We start from the raw sequence: 19007 nt of genomic DNA on the forward strand, positions 1-19007 counted from the left end.
AAACATATACTATGCTTATTCATAGGGTATGCCATAAATGTATAGTAAATGCAGATCACACCGATGGAACCAGCATCAATCTGAAACATGGCGCCACATTGTCTTCTGCTGTCAGCGGAGAAGTAGTTGGAATCCTAACACAAATTAATTGGACATTTAGCTACCTCTCTACTGACAGCAATGAACATCATGGCCTCATTCTCCAGTTCTCTAGCAATGTAACCAGCATCTACTATCCACTTATGACATATACTGTAGTTGCCAAAAATATTCAACATAACAATACCCCTTTAATGGTGAATCTGCCTAAAAAGAAACATTACCTTTCAAAAGGATGGGAGAATGTGGTGTGAACCTAACAAACTGAGCTCCAGTGCAGCCATTGTCTGTGCATTGTGACCAACTAGAGAGTCAAGCCCTAATTGTATGTTGTAAGACTTGCTCAGATCTATTGACATGCAGGTATTAGCTTGACTTATTCCAGTCTGTGGGAATTAAACACTTTTCTGAATATTATGACCTATGTGACAGTTAAAAGGTTTGTCCGAGATTTTTACATTGATATTCAAATTTAGAAAGGTCATCAATATGTGATGGGTGGAGGTGCCATACCCGGAGTTGCTGCCAATCAGCTGTCCTCAGCACAGAACTGATTTGGGTCTCGGTACTTCTCAGCCCTTATCCATACGTACTTCACATGACAAATGGTAAGGTTTTAATACTAGAGTTTAGGACCATCCCGAATAGGGTCACCGTGACGTGGTGGGATGGCTTTTACATTTTTAACCTACATTATGTTAATTAAGAACCCTATATTATTTTCATGCACTATTGATGTTTATATATTTTAAAAAGGTATTTGCTTATTATGTTTTTATCTTGGGGTTTGAATCAATAGGGGGCAGATGTGCAGAACCCGGCTGCGGTCACTATGACGGAGCTGTTCTGTGCAGCTTCACAACTGAGCACTGTCAGCGGCTGACGGCACGGGAACAGCTGATAGCCGCGAGTAGTGGGTGTAGCAAGCCACAGATCAGATATTCAATACCTATCCTGAGGCTAAGCCACCAGAAAACTCCTGGACAACCCCTTTAAAATAAACTAACCAGAACAATGAAAAACAGATGTATTGAGAAGAAAAGACTGGCTATCCAGGTGTTCCCACTCTGCCAGTGCGGCAATCTATAATCTTACAGCTAATTATAACAGATGGAAAGTATTCTCACTTTTCCTTCTATTTAGAATAGGACTTTGAGACAAAAATGGGCAAAAGCCAAAATAAATGAGGTTGAAGTCAACATGACCTGAACAGATATTATCAATTATAGTATAAGATCACAGAGAAAAGGAGAAAAATAAACATCAAAAAGGCAGCTCTGTTCTAGTCTGCGATTGGGGGCTATGTGCTACAATGAACTTATCATTTGGACAGGTTTATGTGCATCCTATGAAAAAGACCATTTTAGCCAAGACATGCTTGTTTAGCCAAGACAAGTACAAACTTCTTGTGGTGGCATATTAAAGGGAACCTGTCAGCAGGATTGTAACCTACAGACAGTGTTACATTGGCGCCATTATACTGAATAAAATGATACCTGGTGATGAAATCTGTCTTGTGGCTGTTGTTTAATCTGTATTTGCAGTTTTCAGTTAATGAGATGCTCGTGCTCTGGGGCGGCCTGTGGGGGGTCTTCATGTGGTGTCCTGCTTACATATGCATCTGTATGGGCTTATGACAGGTCACTGATCCTTCAGGTTCATGTCTCCTATTTTACATAATGCATATAATATTGTTGGCTTATATTAAAAAAATATTACATCCAGTAAAATGACGCCGGAGGCATCGGTAAGACATAGATGCTACTGCGCAGGTGCTGCTGCCGGCACCATTTTGCTGGATGTAATTTTTTCTCTAAGCCAACAATATTATGTAGTATGTAAAATAGGAGGCAGGTCACTTAGGGATCAGTGACCTATCATGAGCCCATACAGATGCATTTGTAAGCAGAGCACCACATGAAGACCCCCCACAGGCCCACCCATAAGCCATACCGAAGCACCAGAATCTCTTTAACTGAAAACTGCAAATACAGATTAAACCACAACCACAAGACGAATTTCATCAACCAAGATATCATTTTAATCAGTATAATGGCGGAAACCTGACAGTGTCTGTAGTTTACATGGCAAAATCCTGCTGACAGGTTCCATTTATGGAATCATAATTTGGCACATATGGTACATAAAGGGGTATTATCTTCTTATATACTCGTGTATAAGCCGAGTCTTTCAGCACATTTTTTTGTGCTGGAAATGAACCCTCGGATTATACACGAGTCAGTGTCCCAGAAGACGGCAGGGGAGGGGTAGCGGCAGAGCAGTGGGTAACAGGAGCAGGGGCGGATTATAAGAGGGTCAATATGGGCGGTAGCCCAGGGCCCAGTGGTGTGGGGGGGCCCTGGGCTACCGCACAGATTGACCGCCCGAGTACTGCGAATGCCCGCCGCCGCCGGCATTTATGTGCCCCCAGACCCGGTGGGCAGAGAGAGGGGGCCGGCATCGGGCCCCTTCTCATCTGCTCACCGGGCCTCTTCCGGCGCTGCGGCGCTTTCCTATTGAGGTGTGGGCGCTCGCCCGCACCTCAATAGTTAACAACAGCCGCCAGCCAGCCAATTGGAGGCTGGCAGCTGAAGTCGGCTGCAGCGCACACGTCGCCGGCTTCTGACGTCATTGTCAGTCGCCGGCGAGTGTGCGCTGCTGGAGGGAGCTGCTCGCCGCTGGAGCGCTGGTAAGGTGAGGAGAACTCTTTTTTTTTTTTTTTTTTTTTGCGAACGGCAATGCTGAAGACACTGGGGGCAATGCTGGAGGCACTGGGGGCAATGCTGGAGGCACTGGGGGCAATGCTGGAGGCACTGGGGCAATGCTGGAGACACTGGGGCAGATTGCTGGACACTGGGGGCAATGCTGGAGACACTGGGGCAGATTGCTGGACACTGGGGGCAATGCTGGAGACACTGGGGCAGATTGCTGGACACTGGGGGTAATGCTGGAGACACTGGGGCAGATTGCTGGAGACACTGGGGGCAATGCTGTAGACACTGGGGCAGATTGCTGGAGACACTGGGGGCAATGCTGGAGACACTGGGGCAGATTGCTGGACACTGGGGGCAATGCTGGACACTGGGGGCAATGCTGGAGACACTGGGGCAATGCTGAAGACACTGGGGCAGATTGCTGGACACTGGGGGCAATGCTGGAGACACTGGGGCAGATTGCTGGAGACACTGGGGCAATGCTGGAGACACTGGGGCAGATTGCTGGACACTGGGGCAATCCTGGAGACACTGGGGCAGATTGCTGGAGACACTGGGGCAGATTGCTGGAGACACTGGGGCAGATTGCTGGACACTGGGGGCAATACTGGAGACTCTGGGGCAATGCTGGAGATGCTGGGGCAGATTGCTGGACACTGGGGGCAATGCTGGAGACACTGGGGCAGATTGCTGGAGACACTGGGGCAGATTGCTGGACACTGGGGGTAATGCTGGAGACACTGGGGCAGATTGCTGGACACTGGGGGTAATGCTGGAGACACTGGGGCAGATTGCTGGAGACACTGGGGGCAATGCTGGAGACACTGGGGCAGATTGCTGGAGACACTGGGGGCAATGCTGGAGACACTGGGGCAGATTGCTGGACACTGGGGGCAATGCTGGAGACACTGGGGGCAATGCTGGAGACACTGGGGGCAATGCTGGAGACACGGGGCAATGCTGGAGACACTGGGGGCAATGCTGGAGAAACTGCGGCAGATTGCTGGAGACACTGGGGCAGATTGCTGGAGACACTGGGGCAGATTGCTGGAGACACTGGGGCAGATTGCTGGAGACACTGGGGCAATCCTGGAGACACTGGGGCAGATTGCTGGAGACACTGGGGCAGATTGCTGGACACTGGGGGCAATGCTGGAGACTCTGGGGCAATGCTGGAGACACTGGGGCAGATTGCTGGAGACTGGGGGCAATGCTGGAGACACTGGGGCAGATTGCTGGAGACACTGGGGCAGATTGCTGGAGACACTGGGGCAGATTGCTGGAGACACTGGGGGTAATGCTGGAGACACTGGGGCAGATTGCTGGACACTGGGGGTAATGCTGGAGACACTGGGGCAGATTGCTGGAGACACTGGGGGCAATGCTGGAGACACTGGGGGCAATGCTGGAGACACTGGGGGCAATGCTGGAGACACTGGGGGCAATGCTGGAGACACTGGGGCAGATTGCTGGAGTCACTGGGGGCAATGCTGGAGACACTGGGGCAGATTGCTGGACACTTGGGGCAGATTGCTGGACACTTGGGGCAATGCTGGAGACACTGGGGGCAATGCTGGAGACACTGGGGGCAATGCTGGAGACACGGGGCAATGCTGGAGACACTGGGGGCAATGCTGGAGACACTGCGGCAGATTGCTGGACACTGGGGGCAATGCTGGAGACACTGGGGGCAATGCTGGAGACACTGGGGGCAATGCTGGAGACACTGGGGGCAATGCTGGAGACACTGGGGCAGATTGCTGGAGACACTGGGGCAGATTGCTGGAGACACTGGGGCAGATTGCTGGAGACACTGGGGCAGATTGCTGGACACACTGGGGCAATCCTGGAGACACTGGGGCAGATTGCTGGAGACACTGGGGCAGATTGCTGGACACTGGGGGCAATGCTGGAGACTCTGGGGCAATGCTGGAGACACTGGGGCAGATTGCTGGAGACTGGGGGCAATGCTGGAGACACTGGGGCAGATTGCTGGAGACACTGGGGTAGATTGCTGGAGACACTGGGGCAGATTGCTGGAGACACTGGGGCAATGCTGGAGACACTGGGGCAATGCTGGAGACACTGGGGCAGATTGCTGGACACACTGGGGCAATGCTGGAGACACTGGGGCACATTGCTGCAGACACTGGGGCAATGCTGGAGACACTGGGGCAGATTGCTGGACGCACTGGGGGCAGATTGCTGGAGACACTGGGGGCAGATTGCTGGAGACACTGGAGGCAGATTGCTGGAGACACTGGGGGCAGATTGCTGGAGACACTGGGGCACATTGCTGGAGACACTGGGGCACATTGCTGGAGACACTGGGGGCAATGCTGGAGACACTGGGGCAGATTGCTGGAGACACTGGGGCAGATTGCTGGAGACACTGGGGCAGATTGCTGGAGACACTGGGGCAATGCTGCAGACACTGGGGCAGATTGCTGGACACACTGGGGGCAATGCTGGATACTCTGGGGCAATATGCTGGACATACTGGGGCATATTGTTGAACACACTGTCTGGGGGCAATGCTGGAGACACTGGGGCAATGCTGGAGACACTGGGGCAATGCGTGGAGACACTGGGGCAATGCTGGACACACTGTGGGCAATGCTGGACAATTGGACACACTGGGGCAGATTGCTGGACACACTGGTGGTAATATGCTGGACACACTGGGGCAGATTGCTGGACACACTGGGGGCAATGCTGGACACACTGGGGGCAATGCTGGACACACTGGGGCAGATTGCTGGACACACTGGGGGTAATATGCTGGACACACTGGGGCAGATTGCCGGACACACTGGGGGCAGGACTGGAGGCATGGGCAGAATGTAGACACGCGGCATGATTGGAGACACGGGGCAGGATTGGATCATGGGGCAGGATGGATACGATGGAGACAGATGGGGCAGGATGGGGAGATCATATGGGGCAGAATGGATACTCATGAGGGCAGGATGGGAGAACATATGGCTGGAGCCAGGAATGAGACACACGGGGCCAGGGTGGGGAAAATTATTACCATAGGGGCTAATTAAGGGATATTATTACTGCAGTGATGTATTTATTTTATTTATTGAGTATACTGTTTTAAATGGGAGGGGGGGCGGTCCTGTTACTGTGCAGAGTGACACTATATTGCCTTTTTTTCTCCATGTGGTGTAATGTAGAAGTTGTGAAAAATTAAGTAATGTGTTCTGCGAGCAGAGCTCTAGATAACTATGTTATTTCCTGCAGAAATGAGTCCTGGCTGGAAGAAATGATGGCGGTCTGTGCTGGATGAAAGATGGAGGACTTCACCCAGAGACGTCACTGGTGAGTCAGTGTTACCTATACACTGACACTATACACTGTATACTATATACAGAGGTCCTGTGTATAATGTCACCAGTGATCACTGTATTACCTGTACACAGACACTGCATACTAAGTACAGATCTCCTGTGAATACTGGCACTTGTGATAGTATTGTTTTTTTTTTTTTTTTTAATTACTAATCAGTATTGTAGTATTCAGTCACTATGTGGTGGTAATATGTGGTCTGGAAATGGTGTGGTATTTGTCCCTTGAATGTGCTATTTGGTCACCAAGTGGTGGTAATATGTGGTCTTGACCTGGTGCGGTGGTATTTGTTCCTTGTATGTGATATTATTGGTCAAAATATACCTAAATTGTATTGCAGATTTCAACAAATATTTAATAGGTTACAGTAGAGTAGGGCCATTTTTCCGGAATAATCTGGTTCGGGTATCACATGACCCCCGTCACATGACCCCCGTCACATGACCCCCGTCACATGACCTCCGTCACATGACCCCCGTCACATGACCGGGGGGGGCCCACAGTGTCTGAACAGCCCGGGGCCCTGGCTACCCTTAATCCACCCCTGAACAGGAGGCAGAAGCCGGCTGCTGAGGCTAAAGCCTAGGCCTGATGCTAAAAAGAAATGAATATTCACTGCATTTGCACGCACACAGTGTCAGCAGCAGTCGCTGGCTTCAATGCAGCTGCCAGCTATCATGGGTGCCTGCTCATTAAGGTAATGAATATTCACCTGTCTCCACTCCCATAGGCATGGAGAGAGGTGAATATTCATTACCTTAATGTGCGGGGACACGTGATCGCTTGGCAGCAGGAGCTGCTGGCACCGGAACGAGATGCTGCGAGGGTGCACTGGGAAGGTAAGTAGGATGTTTGTTTTTTATGTTTTTCTCATGGGGGTGATACATACAAGGATGGGGATGAGGAACCATGCAGACAAGGATGGAAATAAGGAGCCATGCAGACAAGGATGGGAATATGGAGCCATGCATAAAAGGATGGGAATAAGGAGCCATGCAGACAAGGATGGCGATAAGGAGCCATGAAGACAAGGATGGGGATAAGGAGCCATGCCGATAAGGATGGGGATAAAGAGCCATGCATACCTGGATAGGGATGAGGAATCATGCATACAAGGATGGGAATAAGGAGCCATGCAGACAAGGATGGAGATAAGGAGCCATGCATACCAGGATAGGGATGATGAGCCATGCATTCCAGAATAGGGATTAGGGGACAATACATACCCGACTTATACTCGAGTCAATACGTTTTCCCAGTTTTTCTAGGTAAAATTAGGTGCCTCGGCTTATACACAAGTATATACGGTAATAACATATCTGGATGATATGTCATCACTTCATGATTGGTGTGGGACTGACCTCCATGTTACTCACCAATTCTTGGTATAAAGAGGCATTGGTAAAGTCCCCTAGCCACCCCCGTGCAGTAATACTGTACAGCTAAGTGTACAGAAGTGACCCTTTCCAGAGGAAAATGAGAAGGCAACAAAATGATAAAGAATAGTGTGATTGCTACAGAAGGTCATTGTGTGTCCTAAAGGTCAAAGCCCCCACTGATCAAAAAGTATTGGCATTGCCTAGCAATATACTATTTTTTGAAAGGGAACCTGTCACCACAAAAATGCCGTCCAAATTTCAGGCAGCAAGTTATAGAGCGGGGGGCTGAGAACATTGATGTATAGACTTGTGGGAAAAGATTCAATGTACCCTGTGTTTCCATAATTTAATCCTGTGCTTTTTCTGTGCTTATGGGTCCAGTGGGAGGTGTATAAGTGTGCACAGAGACATCACTGTCAGTCACTGATAGCACCGCCCACTGGACCAAAAATCCCATTAAGAGCAGAGAATTAAATGCATAAAACACAAGTTATACTGAATCCTTTCCCGCAAAACTATATCTCAATCTACTCAGCTCCTCCTGCTCTATAACATGGGGCCTGCAGACTGGACTGCATTCTTGTGGTGACAGGTTCCCTTTAAGTTATGGCTCCATGGTGCAGAGTCATAGGTTCTTCATGTACCTCGATACAGACTTTGTGCACAAGGCTCTGTCGTAGGTATGAGGCTTCGTACAGTAACGTTGATTTACCACATAAATCCTTTTCAGACACATCCTCAAACCTGTTTGTAAAGGTTTTCAAAAATGCTGCACATGTCCTACAAGCAAGATACAGAATGTTCAGAATGACAACTAAAGCAAGATCATACCTGCTGCTGTAATTCCTATTCTGGAACATATACAGCTCTGTCAAAAATTAAGAGATCACTGCAAAATGTTCAGATTGTCTGATTTTTCTCTTTATTTGTATATTTTTGAGTGAAATGTAAATTGTTCCTTTAGTCTATAAACTTCTGACAACATGTCTCCGAAGTTCCAAGCAATAAATTTTGTGTTTTTTTTCTGAAAAGGAGAAATGGTCAAAATAAAAAAAAAAAAACAATGCTTTCAGACCACAAATAATGCAAAGAAAACAAGTTCATAATCATTTAGAAACTACAATACTAATGTTTTAACTCAAGAAGCGTTCAGAAATCAATATTTTGTGGAATAACCATGATTTTTAATCACAGCTTTCATGCGTCTTGGCATGCTTTCCACCAGTCTTTCACACTGCTTCTGGCGCAAAAATGTAAGCAGTTCTTATTTGTTTGATGGCTTGTGACTATCCATCATCCTCTTGATTACATTCCAGAGGTTTTCAATGGGGTTCAGGTCTGGAGATTGGGCTGCCCATGACAGGGTTTTGATGTGGTGGGCTCTTAATTTTTGCCAGAGCTGTATATATATATACAGTACAGACCAAAAGTTTGGACACACCTTCTCATTTAAAAATTTTTTCTGTATTTTCATGACTATGAAAATTGTACATTCACACTGAAGGCATCAACACTATGAATTAACACATGTGGAATTATATACTTAACAAAAAAGTGTGATGAAACAACTGAAATTTTATCTTATATTCTAGGTTCTTCAAAGTAGCCACCTTTTGCTTTGATGACTGCTTAGCACACTCTTGGCATTCTCTTGATGAGCTTCAAGAGGTAGTCACCAGGAATGGTCTTCCAACAATTTTGAAGGAGTTCCCAAAGATGCTTAGCACTTGTTGGCCCTTTTGCCTTCACTCTGAGGTCCAGCTCACCCCAAACCATCTCGATTGGATTCAGGTCTGGTGACTGTGGAGGCCAGGTCATCTGGCGTAGCACCCCATCACTCTCCTTGTTGGTCAAATAGTCATTACACAGCTTGTTGTGTTTGGGGTCATTGTCCTGTTGAAAAATAAATGATGGTCCAACTAAATGCAAACGGGATGGAATAGCATGCCGCTGCAAGATGCTGTGGTAGCCATGCTGGTTCAGTATGCCTTCAATTTTGAATAAATCCCCAACAGTGTCACCAACAATGCACCCCCACACCATCACACCTCCTCCTCCATGCTTCACGGTGGGAACCAGGCATGTAGAGTCCATCCGTTCACCTTTTCTGCGTGACACAAAGACACGGTGGTTGGAACCAAAGATCTCATATTTGGACTCAGCAGACCAAAGCACAGATTTCCACTGGTCTATTGTCCATTCCTTGTGTTCTTTAACCCAAACAAGTCTCTTCTGCTTGTTGCCTGTCCTTAGCAGTGGTTTCCTAGCAGCTATTTTACCATGAAGGCCTGCTGCACAAAGTCTCCTCTTAACAGTTGTTGTAGAGATGTGTCTGCTGCTAGAACTCTGTGTCGCATTGACCTGGTCTCTAATCTGAGCTGCTGTTAACCTGCGATTTCTGAGGCTGGTGACTCGGATAAACTTATCCTCAGAAGCAGAGGTGTCTCTTGGTCTTCCTTTCCTGGAGCGGTCCCCATGTGAGCCAGTTTCTTTGTAGCGCTTGATGGTTTTTGCAACTGCACTTGGGGACACTTTGAAAGTTTTCCCAATTTTTCGGACTGACTGACCTTCATTTCTTAAAGTAATGATGGCCACTCAGTTTTCTTTACTTAGCTGCTTTTTTCTTGCCATAATGCAAATTTTAACAGTCTATTCAGTAGGACTATCAGCTGTGTATCCACCAGACTTCTGCTCAACACAACTGATGGTCCCAACCCCATTTATAAGGCAAGAAATCCCACTTATTAAACCTGACAGGGCACACCTGTGAAGTGAAAACCAATCCCGGTGACTACCTCTTGAAGCTCATCAAGAGAATGCCAAGAGTGTGCAAAGCAGTCATCAAAGCAAAAGGTGGCTACTTTGAAGAACCTAGAATATAAGACATAATTTCAGTTGTTTCTCACTTTTTTGTTAAGTATACAATTCCACATGTGTTAATTCATAGTTTTGATGCCTTCAGTGTGAATGTACAATTTTCATAGTCATGAAAATACAGAAAAATCTTTAAATGAGAAGGTGTGTCCAAACTTTTGGTCTGTACTATTTTTATTTTTTGTATAATTTTGTCCAGCATGGAAAGTTATGAAACCTTGTTAATAACTTTACTACGGGATTCCTGTAAAAAAAAAAAAGGAATTACATGAAAGTGGTTTCCAAATCCTGCCTTTCCCCAACCTTTGTCTGTATTCACATCATAATGTACCCGTTTGGAGTGCAGATGATGGCAGTGATGGGTCAACTTAGCACTTTGGTCTTACTAACGCTGGGGATCAGTTGCTGTAGGACATTGCTGTGATAACAGATCATTTCTAGGAGGAGACAGGGGCTGATCCATCACTGCCATCATCTGTACTCCTCATGAGTACATACTGATACCAATGCAGCTAAAGGCAGGAAGATAGACTGGAGAATAGCAATGGTTTGGAAACCACCTACACACAATATTTACTTTTTAGGAATTTGCTGAAAAAATACCATATTATGGAAATGAGTAATAAAATAAAATAAATAAATGAATAAATAAATTAACTACATTTATAGTGGATTTGTCGATTTTTGTCAAAGGGAACCAAAGCTAAGTATAGCCACATGGTCTGGTTATAAATAGAGGAAATAATAATGTAAGTGCAGGTCAGTTAGGGACAGCCTAGAGGATCGCTAGATAGGAAGTAAGAGCCTAATCCATCTCCCCAGTGTGACAGTAATTCTATAACTGCATTCTTTGTCTCCACCAAACAAATAGGACCATTATTTTCTCTAGTATCAATGCATTGGATTTGTAGAAATCTATAATGCGCAGCAGTTTCTCAGCTATGATACAGTAACGATGCCAGGCAGTGGAGCCTTGCTGGAGCTCTCACAGGGAATGTCTCAAAAGCCTAATTAAAAAGTAGTGCTCTTAGTGTATGTGCGATTTATCATCCCACAGCTAATACTATAACACTGCTTACTAGATGGGAAAATAATTCAGTCCCAATAAATATGTATGCCGAGTACAATTCTTGCAAAATTAATGAAGTGCATAATGTAGTAGCATTAGACCGTGTTCACACATGTTCACCGATTATGGCCGGCACATATGTGGGGAAACCATGCCCTGCAGATGCAGGCACTCACATAAGGCATGCAGACTTATCAAACAAGTAGGACATAAGGTGACATTGCTAGCTTACTTGTTTTCTAATTTAGGGGCATTATTCTCCTTTTTCTCAGAGGGGTTTGTCCTACTCCTTTGCTATGTTGATGTTTGAGGTGTTTGCAGGCTCGGACTGGCCCACAGGAGAACAGGAAAATCCTCCGGTGGGCCCCCCATGCAGGAATAGGCTCTCCACTCCACCTATATGAGAAGTAGCTGGCACAATACATTTGTTTCACTATTTACAGAAAATGGGCATCATCTCAACATTCATTTAACAAATTGCCCCTTTTATTATTATATAGAAACAGGCAAATTTGTGAATGAGGGTAATGTAACACTTGCATGTAGCTGAACAGTGGGCCACCAGCGTCAATGTTACTGGCGCGTCCTTGGCACCCCAGTCCGGGACTGGGCGTATGTGTAGGGGGTTGTTATCATCCTTAAAATATGTCTATGTTTAAGCGGTTTTACATAATTTTCATGTCCGTGTTCAATATTCATTTTTTATTTGATTGGACAATAAAAAAGGTGTACAAATACAGACTTTTTTCTATGACATATATGCACCTCGGTGTACGCTGCTTTTTATATAGCACCTTCCATGTTGATTTTTTTAGAGGGTATTAGTTGCACCCTTTTATGAAATTGTGGATTATGCCAGTCTTTTGTCTCTTCGACTATCGCTAACACATGGCACCTTTTGCCCCACGTCTCCCCATAATGGTTCTATAAATCCCCACAGCCCCCCTCCACCGGTGCCCCACAGTACCCCACAGTGCCAATCAGTAACCAGACGTAAACCAACTGAGAGGTGCCATGAACATACACTGTTGGCATTTTTTCTGCTCTTAGTAAACTATAGAAATGATAAAAGTACATATTGGGGTAACTTCTAGTTGTATGTGGCGGACGCAATCTACAAAACATTGTGAACATGCCTTACTTTAATACTAGAAAATATTTAAAAAAAATGCAATATTATACTTGAAAGTAAAAAGTAAATAATAAAAATAATGCTAGTCTTAGTACAGAATTAAATTAGGTTTGAATATCAATGTTGCCAATAGATAGTGACCAGCTGATTGGGTGGGGGGTCCTTATTATATGAGATATTCCACTGCACATACTTTACTGCACAATAGCGCCCCTACAGGAAAAATGATGTTTGTCAGTGTATGCATGATATGACACCATTGGTTTTCCAGAGTTAGGCTTTTCATACAAATTAGATGGCTGTTGGCCAAACTATCAGCTGACGCAGGAGCGCTCACTGGGCCGACGGTGGCTTATTTCAGAGAGCACATTGTGATCCAATCTCGGACATGTGCGACCGACATCTCTCCCGGCCATCGGTCGGCTAGCGCACCCATACCCATTAGGCCATGACTAAGGACTCTTAGCAGTCTGAAACGCACAAGAGAGGCGGTTCACATCCTTTTTTCCCTTTCTTTTTTTTCATCTTTTTGCTTCATGTTGTTTATTAACGACTTTATCATTTTTTAACCTAAATTTCTACGATGCTGTATTCCCATCCTCTCTCTATACTGTAATGTCTATGGAGGGCCAGATTTTGACTCTAACTCAGCAATGGTAGCCAAATCCTTAAAAAACTTTTTTAAAAGTTTTTTTTAATAATATATTTTTTTCTCTCTCGTCTGCTCTAGAGTTACATTGGCATTACATTATCTGTGGGAAACCCTCGATTTTCTGGTATCTCTCCAGCACCAACAGTTGATGTGACATTTTGCCCACTCTTGACCTTTCTGTCCCCACGTTCCGATCCAGGCACACTAATGGATGGATTATTAGATCTGCTCCCTAATGAGACGATTATACCAGAACAAGTCATACATACAGCAAGGAGTATACATTGCACTAGGTTCTACACATACTTACAAGCATAGGTCTAGGTATAGACGGCAGAAATACCCTGTATATTCAGAAATTGGATAGTAATATTGACCGAGATGCAAACATTCATTTGCAGTTGTGGTTACATTTGCAGGACTAACATTAGAGGAGATGTTTACAGATGAGCTTACGGCAAAGCCACCGGAGACCTGAGGATCACAGCTCAAACAAAAGAGTATTTTCATTATGCAGCTGGAAATGCTAATAATGCGCGGTTATACCGGTGCCCCAGACTGGTTAAAATCATGCAGGAAAAAAAGCAAAATAGCAAGAGGCGAGGCAGAGAAGAAGAGGGTACACCACAAAGCTTAACCCTTAAATGTCTTCTTCTAAGGGACTTCTGTTACGTACCAATTTTTGTACTTCATCCAGATGATAAGGCCCACATGGTGAAATCAAAACAAAAAATGTGACTGGAAAAACAAAAAGTGAAAATGTAAAGATATGCACACAAATAAAAGAGAAAAGTAAAAAAGTAATGTATATGAAAATATAAAGACACAAAATAAGACAAACAAAATGGTTACAGATTCAATGAGACAAAGAAGTGTAACTTAGAGCGTAAGGGCTCAATCATCTCATGGCACTGTACAATCTTCATGGATTTCTATGGTCCCCAAATATTCCTCCATATTCCTCCAAGGTTATGCAGAAGAGTACAGATGTCCATTATATGGTCCCACGCGGAGCACCACATGGTATAATGTAGGGGGCATGAGGCCTTAAAAGGGTCATCCGGTCACAAAACATAGAAGACCAGACATGTTTATGGAATGGGTGGAGGACCCGACCGATCAACTATGATTTTCTGAGAGCCGCCGCTCTGCAGTACCCAAGAGCGGATGCAACATATAGAATAGAGGTTTGTCTGGAAGCTCAAAGTGTTTACATCCGATGGCCCCAGGAGCAAATAACAGGTCATCAACAGTGGTAATCAGGCGACTTCTCTAATTCAATGAATATAACGAAAAACATCCTGTAGGTTCCTACATGGAAACTAAACGCCGTCTCCCACTGACTTGTACATCTCTGTATGTGAGGGTTGACAATAGGAAGGCAACATATGGACAATATGCTGGTTTATAAGGAATTTCATGAATGTTAACTCCATGATAAGTATTTCACAGCCATCCCACATGCCATATACTATCTCGTGTTCTACTCAGCTTACAAGTATTTGTCATATTTTATCTTCTGTCTCAAACTTACAGCTGTTCATCCACTAATGAGCATGTGTATGTATCAATCCATCATCCATCCATCCATCATTTATCTATCTATCCATTATCTATCTATCGATTATCTATCTATCCATTATCTATCTATCTATCTATCTATCTATCTATCTATCTATCTATCTATCTATCCATTATCTATCTATCTATTATTTATCTATTGACCACAAGGGGCCAAAAATCACTTTTTACACTATATGGTGTGCTGACTCAAGTTACTAATTTATCTGAATGGTTTGGTATTTGCCAGGGATGCTTTGTACCCTCATTGTTCTAGTGCTGCTCTCTTTTTTTCCAAATCTACCGTATTTGTCTATCTATCTATCTATCTATCTATCTATCTATCTATCTATCTATCTATCTATCTATCTATCTATCATCTATGTATTATCTATCTATCTATTTATCCATCTATCTATCTATCTATATATTATCTATCTGTCTATTATCTATCTATGTATGCGTCTATCTATCTATATATCTATTATCTATGTATCTATCTATCAATATATCATCTATTTATCCACTATATATGTATCTATCTATCTATCTATCTATCTATCTATGTATCTATCTAATTCTGTAGATATGGACGCCTTAATCTGATGACTTTCTGCTCTCTTTGGTAACGAGTATTTCTTTACATCTGGTCTTTGCTGACGTGCCAGTGATTGTACCCAGATGGTTAATGAGCAGATCTCACACTGCACAATGTGCCCTGACAGCAGAGCACGCAATGACACCATGTCCAGATAACGTCTGACACAAACATTATGATAACCGCAGAGAGTGAATATTGCATCAATGACACAGTTTGTTCCATCAATAACAAAACCTTTATCAATAAAAGTGGAACAAACCAAGCAGCTATTGGGATGAGCCATGAGTCTTGTTGTCTGGACACCGAGTCTTCATGGCTACAGTCGCTGTCACTGCGACCATTCCAGTGATCTGGATAGTGATGTATAGTCAGCCTGATCACAGCGGTTGGATGGACAATCATCCAGCCGGCAGCTGTTAGGTCGGGCTGACTCAGTACATGCAGGCCTGGCTCTGCTGACGAAGCACATATCTCTGCCATATAGGTAGGTAAGGTCATGTCGTTGTCAGCTACGCAGGGACATAATCTGACTTTGAGAATTACTATAAAGAAGGAGCTTTGTTGATGCCGTAGACCCATGGGCAGGAGATGCCCTGTCACTGGCATGTCCTTGGTACCTGGTCTGATGCTATGTTATTCCATTATACAAATCCTGACATGAGAACATTTCTGAGAGGTGCAAGCACATGTCATCTTACACATCCAGGATGCGTAAACCAGCTGTGCCCTGAAAGTACGCAAATAGATTTTTTTCTGGTTAGCCAATAAAGGTATCACTCTGAGAACACTTGTGTCACTTTTGGGCATTTAAGTATTTACACATTAAAATCCAACAACCAATTCTTCTCTCTTAAGACATCATATGTCAAAGTAGAGTTGGGAGGCCTCCATACACATCTAATGGATGGCCAATCCCACCGAAATTGGTGGGTTCATCCATACGACTTTCACCTATTGTTTGTGGGGGCATCTTTGATGGGCTTCATAATTATCTGATTGATACAGAGCATTGCCAATTAAAATAAATGCTTAATGTGGATGCAGGATTTTGTCCAGCAGGACCACCCAACAAACTGATTACATACACACGTAGGTCTTTCAAAGATAAGTCCTGAGAATGTAGCATTTGACTTGATATACAAATGAGGCTGTAGATCTGAAGCCTCTGTCACTCCAGCTCTATTCTCCACTCAGCTTATAAATTCAAACACTGATTTCTCAGTTACTGAAGAACTGACTGACCATGTAAAGGTATTGCTGAACTTGACTTTGTAAGATCTGCATGAGCATAAAAATAGTTTAGTGGAGGAGGGGTGAAATCATGCTGACAAATTCCGCTCAAGTGGAAGGAAATAGTCTCACCACAGTTTTTTTTTTCTGTAGCCGAAATGTTGCATTTAAGATGGGTTAATCAAGTGAATTTGTGTGGCCTGACATTTTTATATGTGATATAGTGAATCTCAGATCAGTATTCAGAGGCTTGCACCCAATATTCCACAGTACAAACTTTTCTTTTATTTTTTATTCATATATTTATATATTTTTATTTATTTTTAAGTATTGAACACGTCACCGATTTTCTAAGTAAATGTATATCTACAGGTGCTGTTGAAATTGAAATTCTCACCAGGTGTTGATAATAACCCATCCAATCTAAACAGGCATAAAAAATCAAACCATAGATGTCCATAAATGAAGTATAATAATGAGAAATGAGAGAGGGAAAAGGTATTGAACACATGAAGTAAGAGAGGTGCAAAAAGCCATGGGAAGTCATGACACCAGCTGAAATCTATCAGTAATTAGGAAGCAATCCTGCAACTTAGTGAAGAATAATATCAGCTGGTTCAACTGATGACCTATAAAAAAGTGTCTCATTACCAAGGTGTCACACAAGAAACATCTCATGATGGGTAAAACCAATGAGCTGTCTAAAGACCTTTGCAACCTTATCGTTGCAAAATATACTGATGGCCTTGACACAAGAATTTCTAAACTACTGAACACTTTTGGGGCCATAATCCAGAAGTGGAAAGAACATAATTTCACCATAAACCCACCGGGGTCTGGTGATCCCAGCAAGATTTCAGACAGAGAAGTGAAAGGAATTATTAGAAGAGTTGTCCAAGAGCAAAGGACCACTTGAGGAGAGCTACAGAGAGACCTGATATCAGCAGGTACAATTGGTTCAAATATAACAATTAGCAATGCACTCAACTTCCATGGCCTATATGCACACCCACCACCACGCAAAACACCTTTGCTAAACAAAAAATATGTTCAGGTCATTTTAAAGTTAGCTCAACAACATTTAGATGACTGTGAAATACTGGTAGAATAAAGTCTGGTCAGATGAGACCAAAACTGAACTCTGTGGATGCCATCAGTGAAGTCTGGAGATGGAAAAATTATGGTGTGGGGCTTTTTTTCAACGTATGGCACTGGCAAATTTCATATATTTGAAAGAAGGGTGAATGGACAAATGTACCAAGACATTCTTGATAAAAATCTACTGCCATCTAAAAGAATGATGAAGATGAAATTATGGTGGACATTTCAGCAGGACAATGATCCCAAATAGCCAAGGAAAGTCTCAATTGATTTCAGAGAAAGAAAGTAAAGCTGCTGGAATAATCCAGCCATTCACCGGACCTGAATCCTATGGAAAATTTATGGAAGGAACCAAAGGTCAGAGTTCATAGAAGTAGCCCACTACACCTGAGCAATGTATGCAACTAGTTTCTCCATACAGGAGGTGCCGTGAAGTTGAGAGCCCCAACAAAGGCTTTTGCATTAACTATTAAATAGATTTCAGTAAGCGTGTTCAATACTTTTTCCCTGTAACATTTCACATTACTAAACATAACTTAATTTATGGCCATCTATGGTTTGATTTTTTTGCCTCTGTGGATTGGAAGGGTTGTTACCGGGATCTAGTGAAAACTTCATGTCAATAGGTCCTATAGAAATTAATTCACTTAGAAAATTGGTGACGTGTTCAATACTTATTTAATATGCTATATGTATATACAGCTCTGGCAAAAATTAAGAGACCACTGCAAAATGTTCAGTTTGCCAGATTGTTCTCTTCATGGTATATTTTCGAGTAAAATGTAAATTGTTCTTTTATTCTATAAACTTCTGATGACATGTCTCTGAATTACCAAGCAATACGTTTTGTATTTTTTTCTGAAAAGGAGAAATGGTCAATTTAATAAAAAACAAAACAGTGCTTTCAGACCTCAAATAATGCAAAGAAAACAAGTTCATAATCATTTAGAAACAACAATACTAATGTTTTAACTCAGGAAGAGTTCAGAAATCAATATTTTGTGGAATAACCATGATTTTTATTCACAGCTTTCATGCGTCTTGGCATGCTTTCCACTAGTCTTTCACACTGCTCCTGGCACAGAAATGTAAGCAGTTCTTCTTTGTTTGATGGCTTGTGACTATCCATCATCCTCTTGATTACATTCCAGAGGTTTTCAATGGGGTTCAGGTCTGGAGATTGGGCTGCCCATGACAGGGTTTTGATGTGGTGGGCTCTTAATTTTTGTCAGAGCTGTATAT

The 19007-nt window shown here is 43.7% G+C and overlaps 1 protein-coding gene across 5 annotated transcripts in view; it reads right to left on the bottom strand.

Moving 5' to 3' along the window:
- PCDH7 (protocadherin 7) overlaps positions 1-19007 on the bottom strand; it is a 1191840-nt gene that overhangs the window by 1154448 nt on the left and 18385 nt on the right. The window contains exon 2 of one of the 5 annotated variants that reach the window (XM_077279935.1): positions 13950-14011. The exons of the other annotated variants lie outside the window; for them this stretch is intronic. Coding sequence (XP_077136050.1) covers positions 13994-14011 — 18 coding nt within the window. The 3' untranslated portion in view covers positions 13950-13993. The remainder of the gene's footprint in view (positions 1-13949; positions 14012-19007) is intronic. 5 annotated transcript variants of the gene reach the window in all.

Source organism: Ranitomeya variabilis, chromosome 1 (genome assembly GCF_051348905.1).
Source record: "Ranitomeya variabilis isolate aRanVar5 chromosome 1, aRanVar5.hap1, whole genome shotgun sequence".
Lineage (NCBI taxonomy): Eukaryota > Metazoa > Chordata > Amphibia > Anura > Dendrobatidae > Ranitomeya > Ranitomeya variabilis.